The sequence below is a fragment of the Sciurus carolinensis genome, chromosome 17 (genome assembly GCF_902686445.1).
Source record: "Sciurus carolinensis chromosome 17, mSciCar1.2, whole genome shotgun sequence".
Taxonomy (NCBI): Eukaryota; Metazoa; Chordata; class Mammalia; order Rodentia; family Sciuridae; genus Sciurus; species Sciurus carolinensis.
In genome coordinates this window covers 14,570,904-14,591,413 of record NC_062229.1, presented here as the reverse complement: position 1 = coordinate 14,591,413, position 20,510 = coordinate 14,570,904, and the positions used below count along the sequence as shown (strand labels likewise).

Here is a 20,510-nt window from a genome sequence, read left to right as displayed (position 1 = left end):
GGAACCGAAGCGCGAGGGCTGCGCGCGTTACTCTAAAAGCCACCCTCCATCCCCACGCCGGAAGCTGCTCTCCGGCAGCGGAAGAGGCGCGACTCGCATCTTGGACTCGCTATGTCCACGAACAATATGTCGGACCCACGAAGGCCTAACAAAGTGCTGAGGTGGGGACCCCAGCGTCACGGCAATGGGGCTTAGATTGTGGGTTGGGTCGGGACCAAGGAAGATGCTTGTTCATCACAGGGACGTGACTTGAGCGCCCCTGACTCTTGAGCCTCTTGCAGGTACAAGCCCCCGCCAAGCGAGTGTAATCCGGCCTTGGACGACCCGACGCCGGACTACATGAATCTGCTGGGCATGATCTTCAGCATGTGCGGCCTGATGCTTAAGGTGGGCGGGGCCGTGTTTCCATGGGCAGAGCTCGGCGAGAGAATGAGGTCTGGGAACGGGTTCGGAACGAAGCGGGGCGTCAGACTGGTGTCGTGGGGGCGGGGCCTGAGGTTTGCCGTGGCCGGGCCTGGGGTGTCGTAGCCCAGGTTGGGGAACGCTCCGGCCTGGGGCAGAATAGGTGGTCATAGGTCTGAGGATGGACTGGTGGGAAAAGGACAGGTGGGGAATGTCTAAGGCCTTCTTGAACCTAAGAGGATGTGGTGAGCTCAGAGATGCACGCCAGGTAGTAGCACCAGAAACCTGGTACCTGGACGGGTGGGACTAAGGGACTCCTGAGGGACATGGTCCAAGCTGCACAGGGAAAAATCACTGGTGCTTGAAGATGTGGCTTGTAGCGGGTTCTTGGCATGTTTCTCATCCACCTAACCACCCACCCACCTACCTTTCCCCAGTTGAAGTGGTGTGCTTGGGTCGCCGTCTACTGCTCCTTTATCAGCTTTGCCAACTCCCGGAGCTCTGAGGACACCAAGCAGATGATGAGTAGCTTCATGTGAGGCTTGGCGTGGAGGGGGAGGGACTCCTGCGTAAGGGGTGGGAGGACCCATACCTATCCTCTGGGACTGACTTCTCTTGCCTGTCTCAGGCTGTCCATCTCTGCCGTAGTAATGTCATATCTGCAGAATCCTCAGCCCATGACGCCCCCCTGGTGATGTCAGCATAGGGGGGTCACATTCTGGACCCCCTCTATTCACCTCCTCCCTGGCCTCGCCTGGCCTTTGGCTGCTCAACATCCCACACTCAGCTGCTGACTTGGACTTCCCTGAGTGAGGTGCTCTCAGGGCCCCCAGCTGGATAGAAGAAACTTGGCCCTTTCCCTGGAGTCCCACTTCTGCAGGGGCATAGAGGGGAAAAACTTAGGCCTACCCTTCCTGTCTCCCCTTCCCTGCCTGCTACCGGAGAGATGCTGTTCGTGTTTCTAGGTATATTCACTCAGTTTCTTGTTGAGATCGTTAATAAAGTTTTTCACTCTGGCTGTCTCTGTAACCTCTCTTCTGTTCATGGAGCTTGCTGTGCCTGGTGGGAAAAGGGCTTCAGGTCCCCCACTCAGGCCCGTGTGGGACCCCAGTCTGGAGCCTTTAGGTGGTTCAAGTCCTTTCACAAACCTCACGACTTAAGTCAGGTGCCAGGTGACCCCTGCCCTCTGGCAACTCAGCTGATGCCCCTGCTGACCTGTGCAGTCTGCGCTTTGGTTTTCTTAGAAGACGACTAGAGAGTAATGTCTGCAAACTGAATGGACTGAGGTCGCAACTGGAAAGGGCATAAAAGACTCGGGGTCCTCTGCCACCTATAAGGCCCTCCTACCTCCCTGGAGGGTCTGGTGATCCATTCCAAAGAGACTGGGTGCCTGTCATTCCCAACATTCCAAGGACAGATTGTTTACCCAATGTCCCTAAACCACAGGACAGAACAAGACCTTCATCAACCCTTCTAGCCAAGCGAGGTCCCTCCAGGATCCCAGTCCTGAAAGCAGCCCTTAGGATCCCTTAGGTTCCTAGGAAAACCTGGCGTCCGTGGGAAAATCAACTGCTTCCACAGGGACACAGGCACTCGAGATGCTCAAGGCGCCTCCGCCCAAACAGCGCCCAGAGGATGGGACACAACTGCGCTTTACCTTGATCTTCGCAATTCCCTAAATTTCTAGGGCTGCAACCTCAATCCTGTGACATGAGGCCCCGCCCTAGGCGTGTTCCCGCCGATTGGCCAGGCCGGTTCTAGGGGCGGAGCGTTCTTCTTGTATTGGCAGCGTCCGGGAAGCCCGCAGGAGATCGCGGCGGTAGCAGAGCTATGGGCCGCCGCTCACAGGCTTCGTGGGTCGGCGCTGGCCGCTGGACGGGCGCAGCCGAGCCGTGGATGAACTCCCGCGCCCTGTGTGCGCCGCTCCCACCTGTCCCCTTTCTCTTTTTGCTGTTGCTGGCAGCTCCGGGAGCTCGGGCTGCGGGATACGAGGTGAGCGGGACTCTCGGCGGAAATGTACAGTAGCCAGAGAAGCCCCGAGTACTGTCCCGCGGTGTGGATACCTGTTGATAAGACACTGTGGCCCGAGTACTTTGTGTTATTCAGAGTCTGTCTGCACGCGTGCGAGAACGGGGCTGCCTCTGATCGTGCTCCCTCCCGGTCTCCGGGTCTTTTGCTTGGATTTCCCATGCACTTAACTATGGAGGGGCAGGCGCGGGTGGAGAGCAGCTAGCGGACAGTGAGACTCTGGAGTTGGCGGTCTGGAGTTCCAGCCTGGACTCCACTTCCTGGCTGCCTCCTTGCGCGAGTCCCTTTCCCTCTCTGTGCTTCAGTGCCCTCATCTGAAAAGAAGGTATGATATAGCTCCACTTCCCACGCTGTCTGCCTGCCAATGTTTAACAAACATAGCCATTACTGTGAATATTTCCTCAGGGTGTGAGCGAGCTGCATTGTGGGGTTGTGCAAAGTGGGAGTTGTATCTGTGAGCAACTATGTGTGTGTCCTGCCCGGCGGGCAGGGCCTCCTCTGCACATAGTCAGGGTCAGTTACAGCCTCTCTACTTCCCTGAGCCACTCTGAGATCAAGATTTATCTTGCGCCTCCCGCACCCCCTTCCCTACCTTTCAGCCTTGCCTCTTAACCCCGAAGTTATTGACAGGCCGTGTATGTCTGTGTGTTTGGGGTCCCTGTGTAGACATGCCCCAGAGTGCAGCCAAACATGCTCAACGTACACCTAGTGGCCCACACACATGATGACGTGGGCTGGCTCAAGACGGTGGACCAGTATTTCTATGGCGGTAAGTATAGAGGTTGGGATTTGGCCTTCTGGTACTTGGACTTTATGGTGGGACAACTGATGCCTTTGACTCCTATGTCAAGGAATGTTCCCTCTGACTCTGCTGGCCCTGCTTGCCTTCCTGTATCCAGTCAAGAATAGCATCCAGCACGCGGGTGTGCAGTACATTCTAGACTCAGTTATCTCTGCTCTACTGGCTGAGCCCACCCGACGCTTCATCTATGTGGAAATTGCTTTCTTCTCCCGTTGGTGGAACCAGCAGACAAATGCTACGCAGGAAATTGTGAGGAAACTGGTGCGCCAGGGTAAGCCTGCCCCAAGGAAGTGAAAAGAGGAAGCCCAACCCAATGTGCTTTTGCAAACCTGGTTTCTGAGATTTTATCATGCCACGTGCAAGCTGTGCACGCATGTGGTCTCACAGACCGGGAATCCCTTTACTTGGAAAACTTTTTTTTTTCTTTTGGTGGTATTGGAAATTAAACCCAGGGGCATGTACTACTGAGCTACATCCCCAGCCCTTTTTTTAAATTTTGAGATAGGGTCTCCTTGAGTTGCCCAGGCAGGCGTCCAACTTTCCACCCTCTGGAGTAGCTGGGGTCACAGACTGTGACCGTGCGAGGCTAACTGGAGAAGAGCATCCTGCAAGGCCGCACCTCCAGTGGCTCTGAAAAGCCTGCCACGTCAGGTGCGGGTAATACACACCTGCAATCTTGTCGCCGAAAGCTCGGTCCTTGTCCCTGATACCAATCCAATAACGAGGTTTTGACAAAAAGGAGAGAGAGAGGGATTGCTTTGCTAGCAAAGGAGAAACTCAGGGGACTCCTGTCCCAAAGGCTGCGATGCTGCCTATCAGCAGGAACAGGTGGCTGCTTATTTATAGAGGTGATTCAGAGAGAATATTAGAGAGGAGAGATCAGGAAGGAGATCAGGGAGGAGGAAGTTAGGGAAAAGAAGATCAGGGAAAGGCTGGAAAAAAGAAAAACCTTGTAAGTTTCAAAGCGACAAGGGATACAGTCAAAGCATCAAGTGCACCCGTTACAATCCCAGCCACTTGGGAGACTGAGGCAGGAGGATGGTAAGTTGGAAGCCAGCCTCAGCAACTTAATGAGGCCGTCTTAAAATTAAAAAGGGCTGAGGATGTGGCTCAGTGGTAAAGTGTCTCTAGGTGCAATCTCCAATACCCCCAAATTTTTTTAAAAAGGAGGGCTAGGGCTGGGTGGAGGAGGGAAGCCTGCGGCGCGAGTGCCTTCTCTACCAGCCTGCTACCCTGGCCAGGGGGTGCCCCTTCTTTTCCTTTTAGGCTTGAGCATGCAGGCAGGTCTTCGGATTCCCAGTCACCCGTCCTTGCCCCTCCTTGCACAGGCCGCCTGGAGTTTGTCAATGGTGGCTGGGTGATGAACGATGAGGCCACCACTCACTACGGGGCCATCGTGGACCAGATGACACTTGGGCTGCGCTTTCTGGAAGACACTTTTGGCACGGATGGGCGTCCCCGTGTGGCCTGGCACATCGACCCCTTTGGCCACTCTCGAGAACAGGCCTCCTTGTTCGCCCAGGTGCTGTACAGACCTCTCCTGGACCCCTCTTCCCTGGCATCGTGTCCTCCTGAAGCGACTACAGCCCCACTTGTGATCTCAAGTGACCCAGACCCTGCCTGCTGGGACAGCCCTTACTGCCGCCCCTTGGGTGAACTTGATATGTTTTTTGGTGCTGAACCCAGGACCTCACTCATGCTAGACAAGTGCTCTACCACCGAGTTATGTCCCTCATCCCATTTTGGGTGAACTGGAATCTTCTGTTCCTTTTGGGTTCTGGCCTTGCTTTAAAATCAGTTTCATTTCCTGTGTGCGGATCCATCCAGCTTCAGGCTGCAGAAGGAGCCATTGACCGAGCTGGGGAGGGGAAGTGAGTCTGGTTTAGACCTGTCACTTCCCTCCTGCCCTGTGATGTTTTTTGTTTGTTTGTTTGTTTGTTGAGGGGGGAAGAAATTTTATTGCTTTGTTAGCAAAGGAGAAACACAGGGGACTTCCGTCCCAGAGGCTGTGATTCCGCCCATCAGCAGGAACAGGGGCTTTTCAAAGGTGGTTCAAAGGCTGTATTCCACGTGTTTCCTGTTGGAGTTGCAATTCACTGGTTAATTTGGGAGACAGTCATTTCTGAGATCTTCTCGTGCCATCCCCAAAGTCTGGGTGACTGGTTCCCGTGGTGTGTTGCCCGCCTGTGGTGCAGCCCTTCCCAGGCTGGGAGATAAACCAGAGGCCTGCTTAGTTTTTGTCCCACCTCCTTTGTATTTGTGCTCTGGCCAGTCCTTCCCCAGCTGAGCAGAGCTTGTGGGTGAGGGCTCTGGCTGCTCATCCACACTGTCCCCTCTTTTCCCCGCTCCAGATGGGCTTCGATGGCTTCTTCCTAGGGCGCATTGATTATCAAGATAAACAGTTGCGGGAGGACAGTCTGGAGATGGAGCAGGTGTGGAGGGGCAGCACCAGCCTGGAGCCTCCCGCTGCTGATCTCTTCACTGGTGAGGAGGGAGTGGGCACAGGGCCGTCACCCAGGGGCCCTGCTCAAGGGCCCTGGCCCGATTCAGTGATCTGTGGTCCTAAAATCCCTAATCATTTAGGAACAAGGTGTCTGCATTTTCCTTTCGCAATGGGTCTCACAAATCCTGAAGCCCATTCTGGGTGGCACAGGGCAGGCTTGGACCCCAGGGAAGCTCTGGAGTACTGGGCACCCCCTGAGCCTGGTGTGGCCTACAGGTATACTCCCCAACATGTACAACCCACCGCAAAACCTGTGCTGGGATATGCTGTGTGGAGACAACCCTGTGGTGGAGGATCCCCGCAGCCCTGAGTACAATGTCAAGACACTGGTCACATACTTCCTGAAGGTGGCCACTAACCAGGTAATCCGGAGTCCAGACCCTGCAGGACCAGCGTATACCATGCACCGAGCCCTTTCCCCAGCTCGGGGGATACCCAAGGTGATAGGAGAAGATGTACTGAATGCTACTATTCCATTCACCCTACCATGTCCTTCCTCTCAGGTTACCGTGCACCCTTCATTAGACGCATGCACGAGGTAGCGTCAGGCCTCACAGTGCCTCCGGCCCTCATCTGCATAGTAGGCCCAAGAGAACAGGACAGTCAATGGCTCTTTATATGTGTCCCTATGCTCCCATGCACCATTTTTTTTTTTTTTTTTTTTTTTTTTTTTTGGTGTTAGGGTGTCCAAGGATGCTAAGCCACATCCACAGCCCTTTTTTATATTTTATTTAAAGACAGGGTCTCGTTGAGTTGCTTAGGGCCTTGCTAAGTTGCTGAGGCTGGTTTTGAACTCTCAGTCCTCCTGCCTCAGCCTCCGGAAACACCGGGATTGTAGGAGTGCACCCCCCTGTCCAGCTGTAGCACATACATTCTTGACCATATATATACCAAGACACAGCTAGACACAGGGGTGTCTAGGACATCCTGGCTTGAGGACTCCCTCCTTCCTGCAGGGCCAGCACTACCGCACCAACCACACTGTGATGACCATGGGCTCAGACTTCCAGTATGAGAACGCCAACCTGTGGTTCAAGAATCTTGACAAGCTCATCCGACTGGTCAATGCTCAGGTCAGTGTGCCCACCCTGTGGTAGTTGTGGGCAGGCATGTGTTAATCCACTTTCTGTCACTATAACACGTACCTCAAATAAGATAAAAGGATTAGCCAGGCATGGCGGCACATGCCTGAAATCCAAGTTACTCTGGAGGCTGAGGCAGAAGGATCACAAGTTCAAAGCCAATCTGGCAACTTGGTGAGACCCTGTCTCAACATGAAATAAAAAGGGCAGGGGATATTGTTTGCCTAGCATGTGTGATGCCCTGGGCTCAGTCCCATGAGGCAGGGAGAAGGGTCACTTGGCCAGTTTTGGAGGTTTCAATCCCTGATTGGTTGGCCCCTTGCTTTGGGTCTGCGGTAAGGCAGCACATCATGCAGGAGCAGGTGACAGGGTGCAGCTACTCACCTCATGGCCAGAGAGAGAGAGAGAGAGAGAGAGAGAGAGAGGAAGGAGCTGGGGTCCCACTCATCCCTTTGAGGACACACCCCCAGTGACCTCAAGACCTCCTCATGCGATCCACCTTTTAAAGTTTTCACCATCTCCCAACCATGGGCTCTGGGGACACTGCCGATGCAAACTATAGCAACAGGCATGCTCGTATCCCTTTGGCTCAGGTCATGTTTAGAGTGTTGTCTTATTTTTCAGTTGCTACTATAACAAACACACACAAGCTCAGCTACAAAAACATACATGGTCATAGAGTTATCAGGTCGGAAGTCTAGCATCAGTCTCACTGAGCAAGAAGTGAGGTCTTGGCAGTGTAGGAGAAAGGTGTTTGCGTTTTTCTAGAGGCTTCCTCCATCTCCAGTGCCAGTCACATAGCCTCTAACTCTGCTTCCGCAGTCACTTCGCTTTCATTGTCGCCTCTTCTGCATCCCTCTTCCAGGTGTGTTCCTTTCATTTTTGGTACCAGAGATTGAACCCAGGGGCTGTTAACCACTGAGCCGCATCCCCTCTTTTTTATATTTTATTTAGAGACACAGTCTCGTTGAGTTGCTTAGGGCCTCGCTCAGCTGCTGAGGCTGGCTTTGAACTTGCGATCCTGCCTCAGCCTCCTGAACCGCTGGGATTACGGGTGTGCACCACCATGCCTGGCTTCCTCCTTCCCTTTTAAAGTATATTTATTTATATATAATTTACAAATATATATTTTATATTTATTTTTATATATTTAAATCTTTTTATTTAGTTGTAGATGGACAGAATGCCCTTATTTGTTTTTATATGGTGCTGAGGATCAAACCCAGTGCCTCACACTGCTAGGCAAGCACTCTACTACTGAGCTACACCCCAGTCCCTTCCTCTTCCAGTTTTAAAGGTCCTTGTGATTATGTTGGGCTTCGCAGGTAATCCAGGATGATCTGTTAAGGCCCTCGAATTAACACACTTAATTCCATCGTAACCCTCATTCCCCTTTGTAGATTACCCATGGTAGTCGCAGGTTCTGGGATCGGGACTCAGACATCTTCGGGTCATCATCATTTGCACCAACACAGATCCGTTGATGTGTCCCTGTAAGTGGCCCAGACTATGTGCACAAGCAGTTATTCTTTCCCATCAGCAGAGGAACTTGTCACCTTTCTTCTGAGAAGCCCTGTCCCATCAGTCCTGTCCTCACCACCTGTGTCCTCCCTACACTGTTATCATCCAGTCACCCCGGCACTGCCGTTTCACCAGAATAGCTCTCAGGAACCACTGAGGGTCTTCCAGAAGACATTTATCAGACTCCCCCCGCCGCTCCTGGTTCCCAGAGAGCCTACAGTACCTTGACCACTTCCTCCTGCAAATACCATGTCCCTGGGCTGCCATGTCATGCTCTTTTACCACTGACTGCTCCTTTGATGACTCCACATTACAAACTCTGGAAATGAAGTCCCTAAGTTTAAATCCTGGCTTTGCCATTTTACTCCTGTGTGATTTTGAGAAATGTACTTAAATAATCAGTACCTTGGTTTTCTCCTTATGTCCTCTGAAATGGACATAATAGTGGTCCCCAATTCATCAGGCTGCTAGCAAGAGCTTGAGAGTTCATTTACACTCATCAGTACCTCGGTGGCTGGCCCACAAAGCATCTCGTGGATGATGATGATTCGGAGTGCCCGGGATGGGACCCAGGGTGTCAAGCATGCTAGGCAAGCTGCACGATTGAGCTATGCCCCACCCCTAGCTGTTTGTTATTTTTCTAACTGAAAACCTGTTCCTCTAAGACACAGCTGCAATATCTCCTCCAGAAAGCCTTAGCCACACTTCAGTTAGAGCCTTTCCTCTTGTGCTTAAATCAGCGCCCACGAACACCTGTGGTGCCACATCCAGGTGGATTGTAGCCAAGAGGCCATCTCCATCAACATCTCCTTTACCTGTCTGTGAATTCCACGACGGTGAAGTCTAGCCTCTCTTAATTTAGGCTGTGCCTGCAGTCCCCGAGCATACTGAAGAACTGAGTGGTGGTTTGCTGCCGGGTGCAGTGGCGCACACCTGAATTCCAGCAGCTCGGGAGGCTGAGGCAGGAGGATGGCAAGTTCAAAGCCAGCCTTTGCGATTTAGTGAGGCCCTAAACAACTGAGCAAGAACCTATCTCAAAATAAAAAATAAAAAGGGCTGGGAATGGGACTCAGTCATTCAACACTCCTGGGTTTAATCCCTAGTACCAAGGGGGAAAAAAAAAGAAACAAAAAACAGTATGCATAGGTGTTTGCACATTCCACATGTAAGCAAATACAGTTCATGGGCTCCATGTCCACAGGTTCAACTACCCTGGACAGAAAATATTTGGGGAAACACTTGTATCTGTACCAAACATGTATAAACATTTTCTTTGTCAATTCCCTCAAATACAATATAACAACTATACACATAGCATTTACATTGTATCATGTATTATAAGTCATCTAGAGGGGATTTAGCATATAGGTGAAGATGTACATTGTTTACATACAAACATCATTTTATATAAGGGACTTGAGCATCCAAGGAACTGGTATCCTGGGGGAGGGTCCTGGAACCAGTTCCTGGAGGAAAAATATCGTGTGTGTACACAATTAAACAAATGTAGTTCCATGTAAATCCCTTCATTCACTCAAATGTTACTGAGCACCTACTGTGCATACCGGGAACAGAGTGAGCAAACATCCTTTTCCTCATGAAGGTCAGTAGAAAATGAGCCTCCATTCATTATAAAGACTATGTCACTGGTATAGCTCAGTGGTACAGTGTGTAGTTAACATGCTGGAGGCCCTGAGTTCCATACTCAGTTACCATCAAAACAGAAAAAAAAAAAAAAAAAGTTAAAAGCATTTTTTGGTAACAATCTGACAGTGCTGGAAAACGGTTATTATTCCTGTCCTAAAATGTCATGCAGTTTCCCCCCTAATGACCCCCTCCCCTACTGGGAATGGAAGCCAGGGACACTCTACCACTGAACTACATCCCCAGCCCCATTATTTACTTATTTTTGATACAGGGGAATGAAATCCATTGTGCTCTACCACTGAGCTACATTCCCTTTTTATTTTAATACAGGATCTTGCAAGTTGCCCAGGCTGGCCTTCAATTTGGGATCCTCCTGCCTCAGCCTCCCCAGTAGCTGGGATCACAGGCATGAGCTAAAACTCGCAGCTTCTCTAATGATTTACATAATAAAATTGAAATCATTAAAAAATTTTAGTAAATCAATTGGGTAAAGTGACTTGGAGAGAATCTTTTGAGCTCACGAATTCAAGAGCTCCGTCCCCCCCCCCCCAAAAAAAGTAGTATGATTTCAGGTTTATTCTTGGCAATTATCCCTGAAGTTCAAGAAAGGTTAACGTTTGGCCTTTCCTACATGAGCACTGGTGTGTACTTCACGCGTCTATTCAGAGCCCGAATCCACTGGCGGCATGGAGGTGCACACCTGTGGGCCCCGGGGAGGTGCGGACTCCCGAGGGCTCACGCACGCCTCCCCCAGCAGCAGGCAAACGGGAGCCGGGTCCATGTCCTCTACTCCAGCCCTGCTTGTTACCTGTGGGAGCTGCACAAGGCCAACCTCACCTGGTATTCGGAGGGACTGGAGAGCCTGCGGGGCGAGGCGGGGTTGCTGGCAGGTTCCGTGGCTTGTGACGCTGACCAGCCGCTCTTCCGCCGCAGGTCGGTGAAAAAGGACGACTTCTTCCCGTACGCCGACGGCCCGCACATGTTCTGGACCGGCTTTTTCACCAGCAGGCCGGCCCTCAAACGCTACGAGCGCCTCAGTTACAACTTCCTGCAGGTGAGTGGGTGCTGGGCTCGATGGGGCAAAACTCAAGGAGGCCCAGGGCCCCAACACACCCCTTTCTCCCCAGGTGTGCAACCAGCTGGAGGCGCTGGCGGGCCGTGAGGCCACCCTAGGACCCTACGGCCGGGGAGACAGTGCGCTCCTTAGTAGGTGCCGAGCAAACAAGGGGAGGGGCGCGGCTGGAGTTAGACACCACCTTGGGCCGCCTCCTGAGCCTGCCCTCACCCGACCTTTCGCGTCCCCTTGCGGTGGGCGCCGGATTCCGCGGAGACCCCACCAATTCACCGCCTGTACGCAGATGAGGCAATGGCGGTACTCCAGCACCACGACGCGGTCAGCGGCACAGCCAAGCAGCACGTGGTGAACGACTATGCGCGTCAGCTGGCGGAAGGCTGGGGTCCCTGCGAGGTGCGTGGGGCGGGGCTTTGGGGAATGGGTGGGGCCGAGCAGCGTTCATTGGGCGGATTCCGGGGAGGCGGGGCCTCGGCGCGAGGGGCGGAGACAGGCGGGGCCGGTGGAGGTCCAGGTGAGGCGGGTCCAGAGCCGAGCGGTTCCTTTGAGCTCCTCCCTAGGTTCTCCTGAGCAACGCGTTGGCATGGCTCAGCGGCTCCAAGCTGGCCTTCTCGTTCTGCCGCGAACTCAACATGAGCATCTGCCCGCCCAGCCAGAAGTCGGCGAGTGTGAGCCTGGGCGCCGAGGCCGGGAAGCGGTCCGGTGGGTGGGACCCTAGCAAGCGAAATCCAACAGAGGGGCGAGGAAAGGCGGGTCTTGGGCCGAGGCGCTCCTTAAGGTTTGGTTGCGTGTGGGGTTTTTTTAGTTTTATTTTTTTTCCCCCTGTTGGAGGACCATCCCTGGGTGAGATTGCGTGGGGTACAGTGAAGCTAGGTCAGGACAGGGACTATTGCACCACAAGGGGATGGCTCGTTCTGAGAGATCGTGCCTGGCCTCCCTGGGACTCAGCCCCACCCGACAGGTGGTTTTGTAGGAAGCCCGCAGTGATCCTTTTCCTCCCTGACCCTTTCCCCCAGTTCCACGTCGTCGTTTACAACCCCCTGGGGCGGAAGGTGGATCAAATGGTGCGACTGCCAGTCAGCAAGGGTGTTTTCCTCGTGAAGGATCCCAATGGCAAGACTGTGCTCAGTGATGTGAGTCCATTTAACGAGTATTACCCCCTTGATACTTCCTCGCTTCTCATGGATACTTCCCCCATGAGCCTCTCTTTCCCTTAACGTTGCCGTCTCCCCGCTTGGAAATACCTCCCTCCCATAAGTGCTCCCCCTTTCTAATGCCCCCCTGGAAATTTTCTCCCTGTTCACAGATAGCCCTTTCATCCCGGACGCCCTCTCCCTTGAGCCTATTTCTCCCCTAGAATTTGCTCCCCAGCTTCAGGATCTCTTCCCCTACTTCCTCCCTCATTTCTCCAAGACCCGCACAATCTCTTCACCCTCCCATTGGATTCTTTATTCCTCCTCGGGAATCTTCTCTGCAACACTCCCTACCTCTAGGCTGGGGATGGACCCCAGGATCGCATGCATGCTAAGCACTGGCTCTAACACTGGTCCAAACCCCAACCTCTGCAACATTTTTGTTGGAATCCAACACCCCCGTCCTCCAACACCTAAATTTAATTTCCCCATCCCAAAACTCTTTCCTTTCCTCGAGTTCGATGCCTCCCCTATGATTGGTCTCCAGGTGTATTTACAACCTCTTCACTCAAGTTCCTGCTTCCCTACCCAGGTGGTGGTAGTTCCCAGCTCTGACCCCCAGGAGCACTCTCCGGAGCTGCTGTTCTCAGCCTCAGTGCCTGCCTTGGGCTTCAGCATCTACTCAGTAACCAGGATGAATCAAATGATGCCCCAGGCCCCTCCTCCAAATTCTGCTCCCCACAAGTCCCAGTACCGTTCCTTAGCAATTGAAAATGAGGTGAGACCCTATTTGAATTTCTTTCACTGCCCCTGTGACAAGTTGAAATGTCATGGTCAGCTGCTGGGTCAGTGACCTTGGTTTAGCATCACCATTCACTCCTCTGATTGTGTCCTTGAGTGAGTGAATAACATTCATCTGAGCCTCAGTGTCCTATTGTGGAGCTATTGTGAGGATCCAGTGGGATTGTGGGTGATTCTTGTTAGGTATTTCACAACTGATGGACATTGGGTGCTTGCAGTTTTTGAGGAGAGGTGTCAAAGAATGTGACATTTAAATTGAGACCTAGACTGGAGTTGTAGTTTGGTGGTGGAGTTCTTGCCTAGCATGCACCATACTCTGGCTTCCGTCCGCAGCACTGAAATTAGTAAATTCCCAGAGAAGGGAGTCATGTGGCATATGGGGAAAGAGGAGTTCCGGCAGGCGGAAGGTAGCAGACACAGAAGCCCTCAGACCGTGAGGACCAGGGATGGAGAGGAAGACTTTGTCTCTTCTGAAGGGGCCATGGGCCCAATGAGGCTGCCTTAAGACTGGCATGAGTGGCCAGAAGTGGAAGCAGATGCAGCAGATGCCTATAATCCTAGATGCTCAATAGGCTGAGGCAGGAGGTTCAAAAGTTCAGGTCCAGGCTGGGCAATTTAGCAAGAACCTATCTCAACGCAAAAACCAAAATGACCTGGGTTGGGTGCGGAGGCACAAGTCTAATCCCAGCGACTCAGGAGGTGAGACGGGAGGATTGTGAGTTCAAAGCCAGCCTCCGCAATTGAGCAAGGCAATAAACAGTTCAGTGTGACCCTATCTCTAGATAAAATGCACAGAAGGGCTGGGGATGTGGCTCAGTGGTTAAGCACCCTGGGTTCAATCCCTGATACCAGAAAAATAAAATTAAATAAATAAAAAGTGAGTTGGGATGTGTCTCAGTAGTAGAGTGGTTGCCTGGCATGTGCAAGGGCCTGGGTGTAATCCTCAGTGCTTAAAAAACACTATTTTATGATGATGTTGCTATAAAAGATAAATACAATCCAGGCAAGTCTCATTATGATATGTTGATTATTTTTCTGCCAAAGTTTTCTTCTCCTCAAAGAAATAAGAACATTTCTGTGGGCCCCGGAGTGTCTCATGGGACCCGGCATGGTGGCTGCGTTAGATGTCCACGTGGGCCTTAACTGGAGCAGATGAGGGCTATTATTAGGCTTAGGGTGTCACAGGTACCCTCTAGCTATGCAGGCATGAGCAGATTGTGGGGGTGAGTGTAGAAGAAAGGGGACCTCTAAGGAGCCAGCTGCATCGTCCTGTGAGGCTGCTGGGGTGGCTCAGCTGAGAGGAAGATTGACGGGAGGAGCTGGCAGGGTTTGCCAGGAGGGTCATGTGAGAAGCAGGAGGAAGAAAAAGTGACTCCAGGGTTTTGTCCTCAGCTCTGGGAAGAATGGAGCTGCCATTGGCTGAGGTGATGGTCATTAATCTCTTTCCACCCTTCACTGCCTAGTACATTAGGGCCACATTCGACCCTGACACCGGGCTCTTGAAAGAGATCAGTAACAAGGACAAGAAGCTCCTGTTACCCGTGAGCCAAGCCTTCTTCTGGTGAGAGAGGATCATTAGGGCTGGGGGCAGCATGGAGCAGAGGCCTCTCATGTGACTCTCACTTGCTCTGGTCCCAGGTACATTGCCAGTGCAGGTGATGATAAAAGCCGGCAGTCCTCTGGGGCCTACATCTTCAGACCTGAAGAACAGAAACCATTTCCTGTGAGCCGCTGGGCTCAGATCCGCCTGGTGAAGGTCTGGGACCATGAATAAGGAGTGGGGAGCTGGGGATGAAGGTGGGGGGTGTGGAACTGGGGAGGGTGGAGGGAGCATTTACATCTCCTTTAGATAGGGGCTGAGACCTGAGGGTCCCCCGTAGGACTGATACTTAGGCTGCTTCTATGAGTCTCTCCCAGCGCATTCCAATCTACTGTGGCAGTCAGGGTTATACTTAGCTTTAGAAATTGGAGGTGAACGGGGAGAGTCAGGAGCAGGTGCAAGAGTCACTAAGGTCTGTGGGACACTTTTATATCTTGGGGCTGGGGCTGTAGCTCAGTGGTAGAATGCTTGCTTAGCATGCACAAGGCCTGAGGTTCATTCCCCAGCACCACAAAAGGAAAACGTTCATAGGCTGGGGCTGTAGCTCAGTGGTAGAGCGCTTGCCTGGGTTCGATCCACAGCACCACAGAAAAATAGAAAAGTAAAATAAAGGTATCATGTCCATCTGCAACTAAAAAAGTTTTTTTTTAAAGTTTATATCTGGAGTGGATATTTGAGAATTCACACTTGTGCTGGGCATGGTGGCACACATCTGTAATCCCGAGGACTTGGAAGGCTGAGGCAGGAAGATTGAAAGTTCAAAGCCAGCCTCAGTAACTTAGCAAGGCCCTAAGCAATTTAGAAAGACCCTGTCTCAAAGTAAAAAAGAGAATTCACACTTATATACTTATGTAGTGCTTGCAAGACTCTCACTCAGGGTGGACATCTGAGGCTGTGTCTGGTTGGGAACAGTGGTTTCCTATGACATTTCACTGATGTTTTTTCTCTTAGGGACAGATAATGGCAAGACTCATGCGAACTCCCCTTGAGGTTAACATTTGCATTCCTGGGTCATGTATTAGGATACAGGCTGGACTGTTGTAACAGAGTTACTCAGATTAATTGATCTACAAGATAGAAGGTTCTTTCCTTCTAACAGAAAGTCTGGCCGGGCCATCTAGGGAAGGTGGGATGGTTCCGGAATCACCCAGATCCCTCCTATCTTGTTGCTCTAACATCCTCAGTATTCAGCTTCCACCTCAGATCTAAGATGGCTGCTGGAGATCCAGCCATTGCATGTGCATTTGAGCCGGTAGGAAAGGGAAAGGGGCAAGGAACACTGTTCACACTGCTCTGATCACTGTCCATGGGGCAGACCATGATCATGGAGCTACAGGCAGCCTCGCAGAAGACTCAACAGTATAGTTTTTTTTTCAGACAGCCACCTGCCAAATTAGAATCTTGTTCTGAGGAGGAAAGACAGGGTAAGGTAGGCAGCGAGCATGGGCACCACACTGCAGAATGAGGTGGCGTGACTGAGGGGCAGTGTGGGTATCACACCTGGGCAGGAGAGAGACTGTGCAGGAATCCCCGCCCCAGGCAGGCAGGCACCTGAGGGCGCACCTCTGCTCAGGTGAGCTGACATCTGTCCTCCACACCCATGTGCCTACAGACAGCTTTGGTGCAGGAGGTACACCAGAGTTTTTCAGCCTGGTGTTCCCAGGTGGTTCGCCTGTACCAGGGACAGCGTCACCTGGAGCTGGAGTGGACAGTGGGGCCGATACCTGTGGGGTAAGTGGCACAGGCTGGGACTGGTGGGGGAACAAGGGCAAAGTGGAATTTAGGCCTGGCCTCCTACCTCACCGTCCCTTTGGGTACAGTGATGCCTGGGGGAAGGAGGTCATCAGTCGCTTTGACACACCAATGAAGACAAACGAGTACTTCTATACAGACAGCAATGGCCGGGAGATCCTGAGGAGAAGGTGAGGAGGCTGAGGCTCGGGTTGGCCGAGGTGTGGGGGGGGCGGGGCAATAGGGGTATTTGCCAATTAAATGCATGTGGGAGGGAGGGGTGAAGGTGGAGGGAGGAGCAGGGAACAGGATTGAAGGTGACCAAGTCGCACCCCACCCCAGGCGGAATTATCGACCCACCTGGGCCCTGAAGCAGACTGAGCCTGTGGCGGGAAACTACTACCCTGTCAACACTCGAATTTACATCAAGGTAAATTCCTCCCCCACGCTGCTCCTCCCCACCGCGGCAGTGGAATGACCCTCTTTTCCAGTGTCCGTTTGGGGGACTGGTTCACAGCACCCCTTGTTCTCGCCCTCCCCCCTCCAGGATGGGCGCATGCAGCTGACAGTGCTGACCGACCGCTCCCAGGGGGGCAGCAGCCTGACAGACGGCTCACTGGAGCTCATGGTGAGCCAGGTCCCAGCCCGATCCAAGCCAGGCTGCAGCCACCAGTCCCCACCCGACGCCTGCGCGGCACTCTCCCATGGCCCCGTGGCCACGAAGGCTGTTTCTGTCCCAGGTCTCTGCTTGTGCGCCCCGCTAAGCGGAGAGCTCTTACCGCTGTGTGCGGTTTTCCCTCCGATCCTTAACGAGGCCCCAGGCCAGACCCTGGCCTGACCCTCATCATCGTTACCCATTTCCCCATTTTTTTGGTCTTGACATTCCTCTAACGCCTTACGCGGTTTCTGCCCAGACACGCTTTGCTAGACCGCACCCCCTCCTGGCCACTCTCCCCGCAGGTGCATCGAAAGCTGCTGAAAGATGACGACCGTGGGGTAGGGGAGCCCCTGCTGGAGAAGGGGTCCGGAGAGGTGGTGCGAGGGCGCCACCTCGTGCTGCTGGACAGGGTGGATTCGGCAGCCGCCGAGCACCGGCTGCTGGCGGAGAGAGAGGTCCTAGCCCCGCAGGTGGTACTGGCCCCAGCTGACGGCGCCCGCTACCGCCCCCGGGCCACCCCAATCAAGCAGGTGAGGGGCGGCGGAGAGGGCAGAAAGGACGGAATGCAGCCTGTGGGGAGAGGCTGCGTGCAGGTTTTCCTGGGCAAAGCCTGGTCCCCTGAGCCCTGGGGAGGCTCAGCCCCCGCCCCGCCCCCGACAGTGCCAGCTCGCTAACCCCCGCTGGGGCAGCAGGACCCGCCCGCCCCTCCTCCACCACACCCCGGCCCCGCCCTCCCGCCTGCTTGCCTCCCCCTCCCCAGTTCCTCCCCGGCAGCCCGGCCACCAAGCTCTCTAGCAATGCCCAGTCTCTGCCTTGGTCAGTTCTGCCTTTTCCGGGCTGGGGCCGGTATGGCGGGCCCCTCTCATCCGCAACCTGGGCCCATCCATTTCCTCCTGGGCTCAGCTGTCACCGTCAGGAACCTGCCGGTCCCTTTTGGTTGAGCCCCTCCCCTCCCGGAGAAGCCCCGCCCCTGCAGCCCGCCCCGCCCCTCTCGGTCCGAGACCCTTCCCTCCGCGACTCGGCCCCGCCCCACTGCCGCAGTTCTCGGGACTGCGCCGCGAGCTGCCGCCCTCGGTGCACCTGCTCACGCTGGCCCGCTGGGGCCCCGACATGCTGCTGCTGCGCTTGGAGCACCAGTTCACAGCGTGGGAGGACTCGAGCCGCAACCTGAGCGCCCCTGTGACCGTGGACTTGCGGGTGAGGAGGGCAGAGGTGGGAAGGGACAGGAGAGGCAAGAGAGAAGGGCAGAGGCCGAACTCGGCTTTGCGCCGCAACTCAGGCGGTTCCGCCCACTCCCCGCAGAATCTGTTCTCCACTTTCGCCATCACCCACCTGCAGGAGACCACGCTGGCGGCCAACCAGCCCCGTGCCAGTGCCTCCAGGCTCCAGTGGACACCCAACACCGGTGAGGACCTGCCTTGGGTCCTGCCTGGAGTCAGCTGCTGGGGGTGGTGTGTGAGATGTGGGAATGTTGCCAGGACCCACTGTGGAGTTTGAGGTTCGGTACAGCATCAGAGGCAGGCTGGGGGCTTTAGGGCCAGAAGTGGGTCTGGGAAACTAGCAATGTTGCTTAACTTTGGGGGTTTTCAGTCCTGAGAACAAGATCTGAGAGTCTCCATCAGTGTCTAGTTCCGGAAGGGCGTCAACTTGAGGACTCGAGGGCAGTTGGCCAGACACGCAGAGGATTTGGGGATCTCAGGCTCTGTTCCAGCAGGGGAAAGTGGTTCAAGGGTCAGGAAGTAAGGTCCTGGGGACAGACTCAGGGGTGTCTAGGCCAGGGGAGGGAACACAGAGAGACAAAGGACATCTGCACCCCTTACTCCTCCTCCCCTGCCCCTCCACAGGTCCCACTCCCCACCCTGCCCCCTCCACGCTGGACCCATCCTCCATCACGCTGCAGCCCATGGAAATCCGCACCTTCGTGGCCTCAGTGCAATGGAAGGACAGCAAGACCCGTTCCAAGGCCCGCTTCAGTAGCTGAGCCCCAGCTCTGGGGGAAGGGCAGACTCCCTTCTCATGCTGCTCCTGCCTCCTCCAGCTGCCCTTAAGATGCCACTGCTGCCCGGCACCAGTAATCCCAGCAGCTCCGGAGTCTAAGGCAGGAGGATTGCAAGTTCAAAGCCATCCTTAGCAACTTAGCAAGGTCCTAAGCAACTTAGACCCTGTTTCAAAATAAAAATAAGTTTTAAAAACTGGGCCCGGGATATAACTCAGTGATTAAGTGCCCGCATTCAATCCGTGATACAAAAAATACACACCTAAACAAAAGTGAAATGCCAGTACTAAGATTTAAAAGGGTCCTGGTATGGTTGAGTATGTTGCTTTATTTGTGGGCAGGGGCGTAGAATGCATGACCCAGTAAGATCAGCAAATCTAGCTCTGCCCGGAACTGAGACGGAGGCCATATGACTGTCTGAATCCCTCATCAGACTCTACTTTGCTCTCCCTCCTCTCACTCCCTGGTCCTCCTCCCACACTCGGGTCCTGGCGCAGTTGTCTCAAGAAGCCACTGAGGGCAGCTGTGCTGGACATGGGCTCAGAGAAGCTGGTACACCATGGGACCGCCCCAGACTGGCCTTGGGGGAGCTGGATCTTCAGAGCAAGGAATCTGGGAGGTCCTAGAGCAGGCGATGGGACTAGAGGCCAGTTCTTGGTTAAGGCTCAACAGGTAGCTGGATGCAGACAGGCAAATACCCTGGTGCACCCTGGGCTTCTAGTGAGTTCTGGTTCTGTTACCTAGGAAGATGTTGGGATTAAGCCCCTGGTTCAGTTGAAACAAAGTTACTTGCTCCCAGTGGCCCCACCCTTGTGCCAATCCACTGGCAGCTCAAGGAGCCCAGGAGGACACCGCACCTGCAGGCCATGTGAAGACCAGGGTTTGGATGTGCCTCTCAGCTGCTTGTAGTCACCCTTGGAACTGGGAGTCCTGGGGCCCAGAGAGATGAGGGAGGAAGAGGGGACGCCTGTGTGTTGCTGGGAGTGATCTGGAAAACTTTCCGAAGTCTCCCTCTCCAAGGACCCCTGGGCTGTGGTCCTGCATAGGGGCAAGTCTTTGCAAGCACCAGCGGTCAATGTTCCTTAGTCCTGTGCTGACAGGGACTGGCTCAGGGTGGACGCAGAGGCCAGGATCATTTTGGCTTTGTAGTGTTCCCAATATCCCCGCACTGGGCCTGTTTGGCAGAAGTCAGCTCAGAATGCCAGGTGGGTGGCTTCTGCCACGGCCGCACATGGGCCTGGGTCACCCAGTACCTCTTTTTTCTAAGTATCCCTTCAGGAGAGACCAGGCCAGGTCAGCTAGTGCTGTCCAAGGAGGACCCGTGTGCTTGTCGACCATCAGGCCTGGTACTGAAGGTAAGCCCCCAAATAATGTTTTTCATTTATTTATTTATTTTGTGATACTGGGGATTGAATCCATGGCCTCACGCATACTAGGCAAAGCACCTTACTACTGAGCAGTGCACCTCCAACCCCTTTTACATTTTGCTTTTTTAGGATATTATTTAGTTGTAGATGGACACGACTTTATTTTT

General features: G+C 53.7%; 2 protein-coding genes across 4 annotated transcripts; both read left to right on the top strand.

Annotated features, from left to right (window-relative positions):
* The first annotated feature begins 3 nt into the window (after window positions 1-3).
* Window positions 4-1,420, top strand: Wdr83os (WD repeat domain 83 opposite strand). 2 transcript variants are annotated; one of them, XM_047532042.1, is made up of 4 exons: window positions 4-161; window positions 282-387; window positions 846-937; window positions 1,031-1,420. In XM_047532042.1, exons 1-4 carry the CDS (start codon window positions 112-114, stop codon window positions 1,095-1,097), a joined length of 315 nt encoding a protein of 104 aa, XP_047387998.1. In that variant the 5' UTR covers window positions 4-111; the 3' UTR covers window positions 1,098-1,420. The 2 variants fall into 2 exon arrangements, with proteins under 2 accessions (XP_047387998.1, XP_047387997.1); XM_047532041.1 differs by having other exon boundaries at window positions 6-161; window positions 840-937.
* A 768-nt stretch (window positions 1,421-2,188) lies between these two features.
* Window positions 2,189-19,243, top strand: Man2b1 (mannosidase alpha class 2B member 1). 2 transcript variants are annotated; one of them, XM_047531988.1, is made up of 24 exons: window positions 2,189-2,394; window positions 3,097-3,199; window positions 3,330-3,503; window positions 4,561-4,754; window positions 5,584-5,716; window positions 5,952-6,097; window positions 6,692-6,808; window positions 10,743-10,825; window positions 10,919-11,039; window positions 11,113-11,191; window positions 11,344-11,453; window positions 11,618-11,725; window positions 12,074-12,190; window positions 12,783-12,968; window positions 14,455-14,552; window positions 14,630-14,747; window positions 16,204-16,322; window positions 16,412-16,513; window positions 16,665-16,752; window positions 16,870-16,950; window positions 17,283-17,510; window positions 18,022-18,177; window positions 18,319-18,385; window positions 18,825-19,243. In XM_047531988.1, the coding sequence occupies exons 1-24, from the start codon at window positions 2,233-2,235 to the stop codon at window positions 18,959-18,961; spliced, it is 3,027 nt and encodes a 1,008-aa protein (XP_047387944.1). In that variant the 5' UTR covers window positions 2,189-2,232; the 3' UTR covers window positions 18,962-19,243. The 2 variants fall into 2 exon arrangements, with proteins under 2 accessions (XP_047387944.1, XP_047387943.1); XM_047531987.1 differs by having other exon boundaries at window positions 18,283-18,385.
* The last annotated feature ends 1,267 nt before the right edge of the window (window positions 19,244-20,510 follow it).